The sequence below is a fragment of the Ornithodoros turicata genome, chromosome 9 (genome assembly GCF_037126465.1).
Source record: "Ornithodoros turicata isolate Travis chromosome 9, ASM3712646v1, whole genome shotgun sequence".
Lineage (NCBI taxonomy): Eukaryota > Metazoa > Arthropoda > Arachnida > Ixodida > Argasidae > Ornithodoros > Ornithodoros turicata.
The window spans coordinates 44,314,961-44,331,932 of record NC_088209.1 but is presented as its reverse complement, the minus strand read 5'-3'; the positions used below and the strand labels follow the sequence as shown (position 1 = coordinate 44,331,932).

The following is a 16,972-nucleotide window of genomic DNA, read 5'->3' as shown; positions in this document are numbered from 1 at the left end:
AAACAGCTCCTACGGCGTCTCTTACAAATTCATATCTTTTCCATTTCGTTCGCTGCTGCAAGGAAAAGTATTCTCTTCTAACGTTGCTATAGGTTCAAACTAAGCCAACGTGTCCTCCCTCTGTGCACTGCATGAGCGGACAACAGGAAGAGGCATCAGCGCTCCAAAGTTGCTTTTCGCTGTTTAATGGCCACTCCGAGTGTCTCATACTCCCGATTTGAGTGCGCCAAAGGAAGGACGTCTACTTAACGCAATCATTTTTGGCTCGGGCTCCCCTTAGTCAAGCCACGGTTCTTGGGTACACTGTTTCCTCCAGTACTTTCCCTCTCTCTACTACAACAAATGGACTCCTTCTGGGTGTCAGCCAGCTCTCCCTCTCTCTACTACAAGCGTTAATTTTTCAGTTGAATGTCATGCTGTCATCAAGTTCCTGTTCGTGCAGGAGAGAAATGAATGATGAAGGCAACATTTCCTTGAGTTTGAGGAACGAAGGAGGAAGAGAGGCAAACAGACACAATGGAGACTCAAACCAGCAATGAGAGTTTATTTCACAAGACGTCAGGGGGACTTAGATGGGAGGTCAACCAAGCCAAGGGGAATTACAATAAAATGCTGACTGATGGCGTTTGGCCTAGTTGCTATGGCCGATGACTCTAAAAGCATCCGTGGATATTCTTCTTTACAAAAGATCACAGAGGAGGTGTCTTCAAAGCACAGGGCGCAGTCAATGTAAGTAGTCACGTGGCTAGCCAATACAGAAGAGCATGTTCGCCTAGGCGAGTGTTGACACACCGGTGCGTTTCACCAATGTAGGACATGCCGCATTTTAATGGTATTGCGTATGGACGAGAGATTTTTTGCAGTCTACGTGTTTTCGAGAACGTTTAGTAGTGCAGTGATTGTTTGTAGAAATACTGAAGCCTGGGGACATGTTATGTTTCACGAAGTAAGAAATTTTCTGGTTGACATTGGACGGGAGTTTTCTAAAATAATGAGAAGACACCGACGGGCCGGAGGTTACATGCTCGACGGTTTTCGACATGTTGTTATATGTGAAAGGTGATGCAATTTTGTTTCAAAAGAGTAACCCGCGTCCTTTACTGGAGTTATTTGTTGATTCACCGCAGAGTTGATCATATGGAAGCAGGATTTATAACACCACTGTCATCGTTAGTTCATCGTCTCTACCAGTTTGCTCCAGACGCTGTACTGTCATACTCCGTATCCCAATGACCATTGGTTCTTCATTCCGATGGTACGAGGACTCTGGACTCATAACACGCCTGTAGTGTAGTGTAGAGTTTTTTGTTCCTGCGTTTTAGTCGTGACGCTGCCGGCTTTCAGCATTCGTGCGTGTCCTTTCTTTCGAGTGGCGTAGTGCAGCCACTGGAGGACAGCTCAATTGCTGTGAAAGATGGAAGTCACTGAGGAGGTTAGCCAGCTGTAGGACATCAACTCAGAAGTTCAATCAATTGCCGTGCTTGTACATAGCTCATGTTTCGTGTGTAATCCATGTCATAGTCATGATTTCTATATAGTAGTCGTTGTTGCCTGAATATGAGACCCTTTCCAGAGAGACATGGAAGAGATTGTACCGCCTGAAGACGCTGACAGCGCCCGCCACGGTTGCTGCAGCGGTACAAGCTAGAGTGTCATGGCCTGCCCACCTTCTGCTCGACGATCGCTGGCCATCGTGCTTCTTGCGTGCGCCACACTCGTCCACGGTCGCTGCACCTTATCGGACTTGTCATGTGGTAACGGCAAGTGTGTCAGCATGAACCGCTATTGCGACGGCAGTGACGACTGCGGGGATGGCAGTGACGAACCCCTGCATTGTACAAGTGAGTATAGCAGAAACGGCAAGTTTTCCAAGAGACAGTATGGCGTAGGTTCAGACAAACTAGTGGACTAACTCCATAGTTCGAAAACCTGAGTCTAAGCACAAACAGAAGGACGACACAAGACTCAAGTCTTGTGTTGGCCTCGGTGGCACTACTTTGGTGTTGTACTAACCACCACATGTGTCTTCCTCAATTGAATGACGGCAGTTGAAGAAAAAGCACCAGCTGTGGGCACACCCTCCCTAACTGAGAAATTATTTCGAAGGAAGATATCGTTGCGTTTGTCTGGGGTCAGTGCCACTCAAAGATTGCAAAGTCGTCCTCGGAACTAGTATATCAGGATATACCGTTTTTATAACAACTTCAAGGCCCTTACAATACATACTTACTCATCGCACTCATAGTACCCTTCCTTTTGCAGACTGTAACCGTACCTATTATGGCCAAGCTGGCACCAAGTACACACTGCGCATGAGCGAGCCGATTCAACGCCATCTGTCGTTCGTGTGTCGACTAAGCTTTGTCGCAGCTGGAGACCACTTTGGAGACTTGGTCGAGATTACTTTCCTATCTTTCCAAGTAGGATTCTTCCACTTAGCCAGGTGAGATTATAGCGAGCGTATGTTAATCTTGGCTCGTGTATTGTCGCACTTCACTAAAACGATACTTGGACGAGATATTTCCAAAAGTGAATGTTCTTCATGAATACGACGTCAGCAGGTATTTCTATTGTACTCAAGCGGCCTACTGTGCGGTCTATCATTGCGATATGTTGCAACATGATAGAGAGAGAAAGTGTATGCTATGCTATAAGCTATTAGAGAGTGTTAGTATAGAACCTACCGGAACTAATGGCAGCTTACATGACTCAGTTGATTGGGTGCCCACGTTATCAAAGGTCTATTAACACTCGCTGCTATTGTAAGGCCTGTTTCACACGAACGTTTTTCTCAACTGTGTTTTTAACGGAGACAAAACGGACGTGTGAAACAGCCCGGAGATGCAACGGTAAGACTGTGGTATGGACATCCAAAACAAAGGCGAATGACGTAAGGGCGCGTGCAAACACCCGTTTCCATAAAAGTAGAGTTTTTCTGCAAACGGGCCCTGGTGTTGCACAAGTCAGTTCGGATCCTCTGCATGATATGCTGTTGCGATCGTTTGCCGTGCGTCGTCACAAAGATGGGACACGACGAATGAGGATGATCTCGATAATGTCAATTTTGATAACAGTAGTTACGGTAAAAATCATAAATAAAAAGGAATGCTTTCTCTGTTGGATGCGTCCGCCGGGCTTTCGACGTATAATTTACTCAATGACATTAATTTAAGAAAAATGTTACATGCACATGAAACATCTTAAGTGTCAGCCATATAACCGATCTACATGAAAAAAACAGTATGGTGGCTTTTCTGTGACATCACAAGTAAGGCTGGTATTCTTTTAGACTCCAGCTGTGATGAAACACCCCATTTATAATCAACAAAACAATCACCATGAGGCAGAACACAGAAACAAGGCTAGTAGGAAGGAGACATCAGCCTAACATCGCTTTTGTGAAGACACATACAGATACGATGATGAGGCATATTCCTGACGATGTACTTGCCATTCTCTCACGTCCATGTTGTTTTCTTTTATAGCAACTCCACTCCAAGTTGCATTCACGGCCTTATGGAAGTGACGGAACATTTGGAGCTCAAGTCGCAAAAGGCGAGATCAACCACACAGTACAGTATTGAACCAATGGCACTCGTCAAGGAAAGGCTTGACGCATATCGCACAGTGGAGACCGAAGACGTCAGCTCCAAGAAAAGCGCCGTTCACTTTGGCGGCTTCTGCGGTAGCCTAGTGGGAAGAAGTGCAACCTTCTACAGTGCAGGTGGAAACGTTACTGTGCAGATGTCTTTCCCAATGGCGTCTTCGCTCAACATTGCTACGGCAGGGCTCTTTCTCACATATCGATTCCTGAATCGTCGGTCTACTGGTTTGGCTTCAACCATAGATAGCCAAAGAAGCATCTACTACGGTGAAAGCATACCAGGAACGTACTGCGACCGTCGGTTCCAGGATTGTGAAGGACGAAGATGTAGAATCCGATCGCCAAATTACCCTGGGTTCTACCTTCGAAACATAACGTGTACATATCACGTGAAACAAGAGAATTCTAGGCCTGGCCATATATCGCAGGTTGTAGTGCGTCAAGACAATGAGTACAAGATGAGCATCCATAGCGGTACGGCAAACGCCGGAGCCGTCGTGTACAATGCTCTGACCACAGAATGTGCCAGCGATGTAGTGAGAATATTTGACGGATCTCCGTCTGAAAAGGTTCTCCTGCAGGAGTTCTGTGGGTCGGGCACGTTACCCGATGTCGTATCATCGGGACCGGAGCTAACTGTACAGCTCGTGAGCGCTCCATTTCAGCAACTCGTCGAGTCCAGAATGGAACTCGATGTTCATATTCGTTACGAAGACAAAACGCAACTTCGAATGTCTGGAAGATCCTGTAGGTTTCTAATGGACAGTACGGAAAAGCGCAGCGGTATTGTGTACACTCCGAAGCACTCTATACCGGAGAACACAATGTGTACATTTGAATTCTTAGGTCGGTCCAGATTCGATCGGGTATGGCTTTACTTCACCGATTATTTCGTGCCTGATCGTCAGCCGTGGACTAGTGTGAACGCGGAAAAATGTGATGTAAGCCAACTGGAAATATACGATACCTTGCACGCAAATATGACGTCAGCTGTTTCCCTGGTGGGAAAATTTTGCGAGAAGTCTTCACCGAGAGTCTGCAGTCATGCCCACGACTATCGTGATCTTGTACCAGCGAGACCATGCAAGATGTCCGCTGAAAGCTACCTGTCAAACACACCAGGAATGCTAATCAAGTATCGAGTATTTAGGAGCAGCGACATAACGGCTCGAACGAGCTCTTTCACTGCAAGATATGAATTCGTTGACACGTCACAGAACGGCATGCCAGTTAATGGCACACTCTGCGACCGCATTTTTCGTAGTGCGCAAAAGCCTAGAGGTCGCGTTGCGTCACCTAAAAACGTTTTCTTGTACGGACGGGGCGACTCATCATCGATTAAATGCTCCTATCATTTCCATGGTGCTGTGTCTGAACGCCTACGGCTTCGGATTGACAAGATATACCTCGCCACAGAAGGTTGCTCTACGACGTACGATGAAAATCAAATTCAGCACTATTGCACGTACCCGACGAATGACACTTGGAGACGGCGCTTCGGAGAATTGCGTGTCACCGAAACTTGGCTTGGTATCACGATACCCCTAGGATGTTTCTGCAGCAACTCAACATTCCTGCATATGCCACTCGACCTAACGTCTGTTGGTCACGATATTGTGATGACGTTTACGGTACAAGGAATGACCGTAGACGAAGACTTTGATAGTTTTGGATTCGAAGCATCCTACGAATTCTTACCGCCAGGTGGGTGTGGGCAGGACCGCGTTCTTCGCGGTCACGTTGGAGATGCAGTCTTTGCGTCACGCGTGAACCACGGTGAGTACAGAGCGCTTCAGCGATGCCGATGGCTTCTCGAAGCTTCGCCTGGGAAGTTTTTGTACGTTCAAGTTAGCGGTGGCAGAGAGAGCATTCGTCAATGTGGTGCGGACAGACTGTTGGTGTACTCTGGGACTAACTTGACGCACGTGACCATGCTATGCGCACTATCGGAACATGCTCAGGCAAGACAATCGACGGAAGAGAGCGGCCAGGACACCGTGGCTATTTTTTCTTCTTCCTGGACGAATGGTTCTCAATCACCCTATCGACCAGAGAGACTTGTGTTGGAAACTTTAAGCACGGAGCCCACAACGGGTTTCCGAGTAAGATGGATGGAAGTTATGCGTCCTTTTTTCACCACAAAGACGGGGCAGACTCTTCGAAACGTCAACTGCATTCATGAGTGTCCCGAACTGGACGCCTGCATCAGCCCTCAATTGTGGTGCGACGGGGAAGTGCACTGTCCATCTGGTTTGGATGAAAATCCAGAAAGTTGTCACAGGTTCCCCATCTTTTATGTGCTGCTAGGATGCAGTGCAGTGTTGTTGCTAGTCATGTCCTCGGTCGCGGCCGGCTTTGTCCGACAATTTAAGAAGGGAAAGAGAGCCTCGGAAGAAATGCCCATGAGTGCGGTGTGAGATGGTTTTTCGGCTCATTATAGCGCTTCTGCTGTGACTCAAAATGACACAATCTACCCGCCGTATTATAGGGTACTTGACGCTGGGGTCTTTATATGTGGTCGCCAGCTTCACCGCCTTAGGGTAATTTTTACTGTGTGAAGCGTAAAGTACGTAAACATATAATGTGACGCTACATAAGGAATATCAAAGTGTGAACTCAACGACCCGAACAGTGACCGAGTCATAAACTTCTGTGAACAATGCACGAAAATAGGACTTATACAAATATGATGTTTGTACGCTCATCATTGTTGTTCGATGCCAAAAGCAAATATGTGTGCGATCTTGCTGTAAGTCACGTTGCATCTCTTTACCGCTGTGTTTCGTCTCGTGCATCTGACATTTGCTCACAAGTGTAACAGGCAAGGAAGATTTTTCAACCAGCTTACTTGGAACATTACTTTCGTGTTGTGCTTCAACTTCTTTAAATGGAGCGGGCGTGGGCTCGAAAATATATGTTGGCCTAATATATCCATTCATTCTCTATATTTCATGTCCTACAGCATAAAAAAGAACAGATTAACACGAAATTACCAAATACACGAAGCACCAAATTTCGCTTGGTGTGACTACGTCGGGTTTGCGATCCGTCCGCGAAAAAAATATCTGCGTCGCAAGCGTATTCCAAATTATAATTCCAGGACCGCTATGCACCTAATGGTTAAGAATGTAAGGTTATCAGCGGCACGTCAATATGCACGTTACGACGGCAGTCTTCACTCAGATGTGGCGTTATGGAGTATTTTTCGCTTTCCAAATGCGTAAAAGAATGCCTGGACGATTGCGTGTTTCGCTCAACCAGTGTTTACTCAGATACGGGTGATAAAAAAGAACGACAAACTTCATAGGAGAAGATACTTGCCCCTAAAATAACTTCGAGGTAACCATGTGGAAGTGTCGAATTAGATACATTTCCTTGAGTTTGAGGAAGGACATGCGGAACACGGAACGAAGTTGAGTTCCGTGTCGTCCACTTCGTTCCGTGTTCACATGTGTTTTGTCAGACTCAAGGAAATGTTGCCGCTCTCACCTTTCGACCAGCTCACTTGCACCATCCAGATTTGTTCATCGAGATAACGATGAACAAACGAACCTCCACAAGCAGTGACACTGAACGACCTAGCTTTGCATGGGCTGCAAAACACTTATTAAATTCTTACCACCAGGGAATTAGTTAGCCCTGGTAGCGAAGCAAGGAGTTGGAGGCACGATCTGCATGAAAATTCCTGCAGCTCCGTGAACAAGTTGCAATCAAAGTCGACTTGGGTTGCCCTACTTGACTTGTTCAGCTCAGTTTCCACTTCCTGGGTGGGGAGATATGTTTATTCAAAAAAGAAATGGATGAAAGGTTAGTTAGGCGTAGGCCGACTCGCTGTTCCTTTAAAAAAAGAACTGGGAACCACTTCCAGAGATTCAACGTAATACCAACGGCCAGAAGAAATCCCTCTTCTGTCGCGGAATAAAAGTAATCACCTTCCATCGACCAGCATAAGGTGTCCATTTAATAGACGGCAAAGGAGCTACTGTGAGTTAACGATGACCAGTTCTACTTGACCAACTAGATGAAAATTCTTCTTCTCAAAGTATGTTCATGTTCACTAACACCTTCGTCCATCCGTCTAAGATTCCGGAGCTATCATGTCGTACCAATATTACGAACATGAGATAGTTCTTCCATTGTCTCTCTTCCTTTTTTTCAACTCCCGCCGACATGAGACTGTAGAGTACAAGGAATCAGATGGAATCCCACGCGTAATGCCTGAGTGCTTTTTTCCGAACCACGATGCTTCCTTCCAAATGTCATTTCTGTTGTTTGGGGCCTATTTTTTGTATAGGTCTTTGAGAATCGTTCTCATCGATACAAGTCTTATAGATTGTGCCATCGAAAAAAAAAATTGTGCGGACGTAATTGAATTGAATTGTCGTCGTCGACCAAGTGTTTCTGTTGCTCGTTAACAATGGCGATTTCCGCGAGACAAACACTGAATTGTGGGAACGGTGAAATGGGACAACATAATACAACAGTGAGCTCCAACAGATGCCATTTATTTTCGTGGCCGCAGCTCATAAATTCGAGTTTCGAGTAGTACAATCAACTTTGGACTATTTACAGTGACGAGTTACTTTTCAAGTGCAGTAACCTGTAACGCGAACCAGTTTTGGCGATTTTTTTTCTTTTTCTTCTAAATCTTTTTAGTGTGGGATGTGAAGCTTGCTGACGAAAAAAAAAAAGCAATTGTGGTTGAACGTTGCAAGTGCTAAAAAATGAGTTGCACTCACTTGGCTTTTGTTCTTGAACGGTACCGTGCACTATATGATACTTTGATATGAATGTCTAACCATTTACATAAACAAAGTAACCTACTTACTATTTTCACAAACCAGGTCTTACTAAGCTATATTTTCAAGTACGCATAAATTGTCTATGTTTGATGACATCAGGCTCTTCGTACCAGCATGGCGAAGCTACTCAATCTATATAGGTAGCTTTCAACTTGACGACACGTTTTTCATACTGTTGTGAGCTCGATGTGTCCGACTAGGACAGGAACTGCCCCGAAACCCTCTCTCCTGAACGACAACAACAACAATTATATTCTGACGATCAAGTGGGGAGGTTTTTCAATGTAGGGGTGGAACGTTACCCCATAGCTGTCTCCTGAAAGCAGTCACGTAACCTACATCTAAGACCTGTTCATTTTCGTCATATTTAGAGGACTCTTCATCGATTTAGTACATGGGCTAAACTCAAATCCGTCGCGCCACAGAAAACTAATATTGGCGTTTTTCAGACAAATAGTGAAAATGTTCCTCGTATGATTAGAACCTCGTTATTTCATTCATTTCTCTCTCTCTCTTTCGGTCGCCAGTGGAACCGCGCGAGGTCAACCAAGGACACACTAATCGCGAGGTAAAATTTAAAATCCCTGTCACAGGCGTCTTTTTTAAGGGCATCCAAGTTGCACTTTTGCAGCTAAAATACTCCAAGCAAAACAATGCGTGTTACAAATTTTAACGTTCTCGCGGATGTGGGGCGCATTACGCGAAGAAGCTTTTATTCAACGACCTCGTTCTATTTGCATAAATACATCACGTGCAGGTATTTTACTTTCAAACTTGAGAATGTTTATGCAAAACGAGATCCTTTAAGAAGAGCCTGTTTTGCATTTTGTAATGCAGGATGACAAAAATGACGCTTTGAGAGCACGAGTAACTTGAATACACGCATAGGCAGCGAAAGCGGCGGTTCATGTGAAACGTCTGAAAGACGATGTAGATTTGCTGTAAGTAGGTGTGCGTTTAGTCGCTAAATGCGTGTACGTAAGGGTGGCTTTCCCGACCCACACCGGTGTATCACGGGCAAAGCACGCTTTACAAGTAAAGGGACGAAACTGGTGGCGGAAGCAGAAAGGAATATGATGGCTCAACTCTGTAACACCACCCAGATAGAAATAGAAACACCCCTCGTTGTCGTCCATCATAATAAATTCGTGAATACGTCTGTATTAAACCCAACGAGTGAGCCATGTTTCCCGCCAGGACGTACAGAAGAATCTCCATCATCACAAATATTTTGGCGGAGGAAAAGCCTCTCTTTAAGGCTTTCGAAAACGCGAGGAGAATCACCTTGGTTCTGTTTCTCTTTCGTGTTGAGAGGTTCCCTAAATTGGCTCTTTTTTCCCGCCGTTTAGCGACCGAGCAAGTGAGCATGGACGTGACCGGGTTTCCCCATCTCAAATTTAATCATTCCTGCGCCGTTCACCCATAGCGCTTGCTCTATTAATGGCCGTCTTGGTGAGTCCACAATGGAAACGTTCTTTCTGAAAAGAATCCTCGTGTTTCTCGTGTGAAATGTATTTGAAAAAGTCAACACCGGGAAGGGATTGCATCACCTAACCTTACAGATAAAAAGTCTCATGAAAGTGTGCATTTACTTTGACACAGTGACATCTTGTAAACAGCGGCGATAAGACGAACAAGCAACTTGAAAGACGCAAGTTCTTTTCATATTATACTCCACTATGTGGAAAATTTCATCCAGTCGATAAACGAGAGGACGACTTTTCGATGCAGACGTCACTGTATGCACTGTACTGTATGTAGTGTTGGGATATTCCAGGCGTTGTTTAAGTCCCCGGGATTCAAGGACACTCGCTGAAATATTGCTGTTGTTCGCGCAATTACGACGCAGAATTTGCCTATCTTAATCAATCACGGCTGTGAGAATTGCCAACTGTTTAATTTTTGGCACTTTTTTCAATTACCTACACAATTCTTTGTCCTTAGCTGTCTCTCAAGGACCGCTGCATCGTACATATGATAACAAACAACGGTGGGCTAGTTGGTAACCATACGACATGGTAGAAAGCGCACAAAAACACGGAAGACGACAACACCAGCGCTACTCACAACTCAATTTTAATGTGACCAAAAGACACAATCGCGACGCCACCTACCTATCTATGCTACCTATCTCTGATTGAGGCTGTTGCTTCCGTAGGTGGCGTCGCGATGTGCGCGATTGTGTCTTTTGGTCACATTAAAATTGAGTTGTGAGTAGCACTGGTATTGTCGTCTTCTTCTAGTCCGTGTTTTTGTGCGCTTTCTACCATGTCGTACATATGATACCTGACTCACGCCATACCGGGCTTCGATTGTTGACGCTTGGCATCGACTGTGTGGAGACGTAATCATGCACAACAGCAAAACGACCCAGGCAGCACAATTTACTGAAAGTAGAGTGCAATAGGGGTGGACGGGTAGGTGGAAGGCCTTGAGCAGACCCGTGAAACTAAAGAACATTGATAAGACACATGCCGTCCACCCCCATTGCACTCCACTTTCGGTACATGGTGCTGCTTGGGGAAATGCGAAGGAGTTTCTAGGATCACGAATTCACGAGTCCATCAGTCTTACTTGACAGCCTGGGTGAGGAGGTGTGGCGAAATGTTGGTGCTTCTACGACCGACACAACGTGACGCTTAGCAAATAAACCGTGTGATGTTCAGGTTGCGTGCCGAAACAAAAGTTATTTGATGGGAAAAGGCCTCGTTCTATGAGAAGCGTCGCATATTAGAAAGAATGCGAGGCACTTTAATTCACATGTAGAGGTTTCGGTTTTGTTTAAAAAAAAAAACTTACTCTTGGTTTTATCTCAGTCCCAGGATCCCTAGATTCCTCATGAAAAAATCCCGGAGATGATTCGGGATTGTAGGGAATCGATTACTTGCCTCAACAAAAATAACAAGCTCTTGACAACGTCACGACGTCACGAATTCAATTATAATTGAAATATCTCTGAGGGTGAACGAGATAACGTGTGACAGCGGGGGCAGGTAAGCAAGTTTATCGGATGAAAAGGATAGGTTAGCCAGAAAGAGCACAAGTCGGTCTGCTATACCAGACACACACAAAAAAGGAAAGAAAAGCTTTGTCCCACAAACGCCGTCCGTTTATTTGTGTCTCTTTTATTTTTGAAGCCTATTATTGTTTCCATTTCTCTCTTTTGCAGCCATGACATTTTTTTCATATCTTAGTGTTTGCGCTCTCATTAGATTTGAAAGCCATAAAAGTGTTCCCATCAGAGGACAAACCTTTTCTTTGCCACCCCGAGACGCAATAGAAAAAGCATCGTAACTCCAGCTACAAGCGAGACCGGGTGACAGCTGGCTGGCACGATATTCGGAAAAGCGACTTCCACTGCAACACTATTCGAGGAATGTTATTTTATTCGAGTGTTTCTTTCGCACACATATATCTCCAGAAGGGGTGCGTATTTTCTGTCTTTAGTATATTTTTCGCTGTGCGAAAGAGTCGAACGTGTATTTCGCGAAAAATAAAAAGCGAAACTGTAGGGGTCTGTAAATCTGGGCCCCATTCATGCGGCGTGACGCGTGCCAGAAAGTCTAAATTCCTCCTTGGAAAAACGGGAAAGTTTAGCGATAAAGCTGTTGTTTGGACGGGATTTTAGTGAAGCGAGACGACACCATTTCAACTGGGACGAAGTAAGGGAGTCTTTTCAGTGGCGCCAACTGTCGTCGGGTGTCTCGTGCAAAGGCAATCTTTTACGTGTTCTAAATAATCATTATTAATAATGGTACAATTCATTGGTAAACAGAGTGGGATAAAACATTTGAAGCTGCATAAAAAGAGCCGCTGTCTGTGCGCTATGACAGACCGCAGTGATGTCGAGAACTTCCAAATCGGAAACGCTAAAATGGACTCATCACTTTTGTGCTTTAATTTTTATTATCGTTTCAACTATTAGTTTGAACGAGGTAACATTGACGTGCGGCTTTTATGAAACATAATACCGCTAACCGTCTTAACCCCAATAACGTGAAATACCAAAAAACGGGTCTTGTTTCTCTCGTTATCCGTCGTACAAACAATTTGCGGTGTGCAAAGAGATGAGTTTTCATCTTGGCAAAATCGACCATGACCTTCGTGAATCCGTAATTGAAGTTCTTATGTCCGCCACGTTTCCCGCTCCTGATGCCGTTCAAACAGACGCTGCAGAAACTGCGTGTACAACGAAAGAGGACAAAAGCGAGATTCTTGTCACCACGCCGGCTCACGTGGCTCAGTGGTTTGGCAGACAGGGTCCCGGCTGCGCTGTCTGGAGTGTTTCCTGGGTTTTCCTCAAACATGCCAGGCACAGTTCCTTGAGAAGTCGGCCCAGGAGGTTAGTCGTGGCTTTGCCCACATCTGTGAGGTCGACAACGGCGAGCTCTTTCATTAGCACCAACACCCATCCCGCGCTGGGGATGACCTATTCAAAGGACATTGACGTCTTACCGTCACAAAGGATGCAGGGAGGAGAGGAATAAAAAAAAGGCCATACAATTATGCTATGGCTGCCGCCAAGATCTGAGTATGAAAATGTAAGGAAATACATTCGTTTTTAACCATATTTGCAAAAGAAGAGCCAGCATACCTCAACAATGCCTAACCTATTTGTCAGCATTTAAAGCGAGCATCGAGCGACTGTAAAATAAAGACAAGCTCAGATTCATGGCGACGATGAGCCACTTTCCAAAGCGGACTACAACGAGTCTTCGAGAAAGCTCTAATTATTGAAAGCCTTAAAATGAAATATTTGGGAGAGGGTAACTATGATGATGTTAACGTCCAGGAGAAAGCTCGTTGCTGGAAAGGTTCTACGGCATTAGAATTATGTTGACACGGGAGCAAACACAAAGAAAATTGAATCTCAGGGGAGAGGCCACAAGTCTTTCCATTCGTTAGCGCCGCGAGGGAACTGGGGATATATATGAGCGTTATCGTCATGCCGTCGGGAATTGCGGAATTACGGAAGCGAGGGCCAACTTCACTCACCTCAAAGTCGAGAGGAGTCCTAATAGGACACATTTCATATATGGCCATCATTATTTGATTGATTTATTTATTTACGAGGACTACTAGGGCCGATGGCTACTTAAGGACCGTTACATCAGGGTATAGTTGGCGAGAATACAAAAGCACAAAGTCAGAACATGGTTGGCTACAAACTTGGGTGAAGTAAAAATGAAATATATTGGGGTCGAACTAGGGCTTCGGGAATACCCTTGCTGCTCAGAGGAACCCAAGCAGCACAATTTACCGAATGGGGGTGGACAGGTAGGTGGAAGGCCTTGAACAAACCCCTGAAACTAAAGAGCATTGATAACACACATATCGTCCACCCCCATTTCACTCGACTTCCAGTACAATGTGCTGCTTGTGAACGTATAGACTCACTTCAGTGCGTGACGTCATAGCGATGCGGGGGCGCTGCTGGCCTGCTTGGTGTGCAAACATTGTGTGGTCACCGAGTGACACTGTGTTTGCGGTCGTTATTAAAGGCATGCAGCAAAAATTACTGCATGTGCTACGCGGTATAGAAGCGGCCAATACGCCGTACACACCATGCGGTTTCATACTCCCTTTTGCCCACCAGCGACGTCTGGTACATGCGCACCCTCCTGCTTACAAACTCAAGTGGGTCTTATGTGAGCGCATAACTTTCATAGGATGATATGTAAGAAAGACGGGGATCTATGAAACCTGGATGAATGTGCGTGATTGACACTGTGTTGGGCAAATCTTGAGTGCACAGCAATGATAAGAGGCGTATAAAAGAATTCCGAGATATGACACGCATTGTGACTGCACCCCAGAGTTATTTAAGGAAAAAAATTAAGGGGCGGTTACGTAATTGTAAGGCGATTTTCAGGGTGATCTGTGCGTGAATCAATGTTTAATAATACAATGGCTGAAATGGTTCATCATCATACGATGTCGATCTGCCAATCCGGACGTGCCTTCGTAATGTCACCCTTGGCATCATACGTTGTCTCGCCATCAGTGATGGGCAAAGGCACCTCAAAATTGTATCAAGTACCTAGCACACATGTACAAGGTACACCGTTAAAATTCCGTATGATATCATTCTGCGTCAAGATTCGTTCAAAACAGGAGGAGGAGCCTATGTGGGACATGCATAATGTGTCCCAGATAGGCGCCTCCTCGCATTTTCAGCAAATAAGTACACATAATGATATCATTCGGAATGATAGGCGGCTAGTAGCGTGCTATGTGGTGAAGTTCTGTTTTAACGGTGTACCATACTACAAATGTATTTAAAGTAAAGTACGAAGTCATTTGCAAAATACTTTAACGAACTCACCAGTGCCTTTCAGATTTATATCGCCGGACGTTTCAACGCTGGGTAGTGATAAAACGTGAGGTAATTACGTTTCGACTGTTATCTTTAAAAAGGCTTTTCGCGAGCATTTTTGTCAAGTGCTATAGTCAGAAAACAATGACAGTTTACTGCTGACTGATGCTATAATATGAACCTAAAGAAATTATTTTGCTATTGTGCTATTTTGCTATTGCGTTTGTATTGCCAATTGGGTACTTGAGTACTTGGAAGGAAAGTACAGTACAAAATACACAAATTGGAATGTACTCTAGGTAAAGTACGAGTACTGAGAAATGAAGTTGTACTTGAGTACTTGGTACTACAAGTGCTTCCTATCATTGCCATGCTCGCCTCAGGATCCAGTCTCTCCGCTATTTCAACTCATATTTTCGCACACTGCGTGTGATGGGTGAACCTTTTCTTTTGTCAAATGCTTTATGTAATATGAGTTAAAGCGCTTTGTATTGCTGGTTGGATTACACTCTGCGGGGAGTCATGTGACGCGCGTTTTCAGATGACGCCGTAATTTTTTTTTTTTTTTTTCGTGTTAGCGCCGCGAAGCAACTGTGGCTATGAGCGACGTACAGATGTAGACAGACGGAGAGAGGACAGTGGAGTGACAGGGTGCCGACATTCTTCTGGAAAGACTCGGGAAAACCCATGGAAAACCTGAGACAGCACAGCCGGTGGTAGAATTCGAACCCAGCACGACCTTGGATAGCACCAACGAGCGGCCATGCCGCAGGTTGGCGCTGTAGAATGTCACACGCGTCCATATTTCGTACGATAGCTCCCGCTCAAATTGCGGTAGGCACGTTAAATTTTAACGCATGATAGAAGAATAAATTTTCTATCGCTTGACGCCACGCAATATACTAAGTGAAAAGACCCCGGTAAATACGCCGACTTTCGGTTACCGGTGTGAGTTCTGACGTGACCATATTGCGTGGAATACGGTGTTACGCTCCTGGCTGTACGAACACGTCCGATGCTATCCAGAAACAACATTCCGCAAGCCGGTCAGGGAGCAGACGCCGTCCCCTAGTATTCCGGCTCGCACGCACGCCTGTCGGTCGGTCGGTCGCCAAAGGTCGCGCCAAACGGCGCTCACTTATTGGTCTTGTCCGGGTGACGTTTCCAGAAAGGGAATCCCGGAATACTCTGAATATGCGTCGTCTGCTCTTGCCACGTATTACGTCAAACTGCACACAGTGGTGGATCCAGAGGGCGGTTGGCCGAACCCTCCCAAAACGTCAGTTTATGCATTGGATTTCTCTGTCTCCCGTCCCCACTACGCGCTTCGACAAAGAACCCCCCTCTCAAACCGATTGCCCAGGAACAACGCCACCAATTCGAGTCGGATTTTTTGGGCGTTATCATCAGTGATGAACGGGGAGTAAAACTGCACTATAGCTTCGGTATGGACGGATGCGATGGTCCCTTTAACAGCTGACGCTGTAAAAGGATCCTTTCTTCATGTCTACACGTTATACTTGGTGAGACACTTTAAAGGAGCACTGAGGTGACACCAAAAAACAGTTTCGTTTTTCGGCGCAGAGTGTTCGCCAACGAATAAAATGAGTTCATGCGAAAGAATGATTACGCAGGCGGCCTACAGAGCGAGGGCTCTGTCCCGCACATCTTAAAAAAAACCCTTTCACTCGTGAAAAGAGAGCATCGCAGACGAGAGGACGTCGTGACGTATGCTAGTCCCCTCATGTGACCAGTGACGTACAGCGTCACAGCTCAAGCATGTAGAAGCGGCGCGTGAACTGCCAAGAAAAATGAAAGAAACAAGGCACGGAGCTTTCACTACGTCACGAGAGCGTCGTGTTCGCCGGCCGCTTTCTCAGACTGTTTTTTGGTTTTGTTTTGTTTTTTTTTTGTAAATTTCATTGCACAGCTATAACGCACCGCAGAGCGAAAATATTTTGCATAGTGATTCCTGGTGGACAGCTTGACAGACGAGGCAGGATTTCGAGTCACACAAAATGTCATCTCATTGTCACTTTAACACAGTTGAAGCTCTGGCATCAGAGGAAGTCACTATCATTGGCACTGATAAGCACGTGACCTCACTAGAGACGTCAGAGCAGGTTCCTTTGTTGTAAGTCTTGGAATGCAGGTCCACAATGATGTCCTTTAATTGAGAGAGTGTGGACTAGCCATCCTGACAGCAAGGAAAAGAAGTTGCCCCGATATGTCGTTTCCTCATTGAGAGTC

At 45.4% G+C, this 16,972-nt stretch overlaps 1 protein-coding gene across 8 annotated transcripts in view; it reads left to right on the top strand.

Moving 5' to 3' along the window:
* LOC135369079 (uncharacterized) overlaps nucleotides 1–6,534 on the top strand; it is a 55,126-nt gene extending 48,592 nt beyond the window's left edge. For 7 of the 8 annotated variants that reach the window (XM_064602733.1, XM_064602730.1, XM_064602731.1 and 4 more), the window contains 3 exons: nucleotides 1,574–1,841; nucleotides 2,263–2,443; nucleotides 3,486–6,534. In XM_064602733.1, the coding sequence (XP_064458803.1) occupies nucleotides 1,655–1,841; nucleotides 2,263–2,443; nucleotides 3,486–6,021 (2,904 nt within the window). In that variant the 5' untranslated portion in view covers nucleotides 1,574–1,654 and the 3' untranslated portion in view covers nucleotides 6,022–6,534. Of the gene's footprint in view, nucleotides 1–1,127; nucleotides 1,256–1,573; nucleotides 1,842–2,262; nucleotides 2,444–3,485 lie in introns of those variants that run through there. The other variant, XM_064602732.1, reaches the window with a different exon arrangement.
* Nucleotides 6,535–16,972: the final 10,438 nt, after the last annotated feature.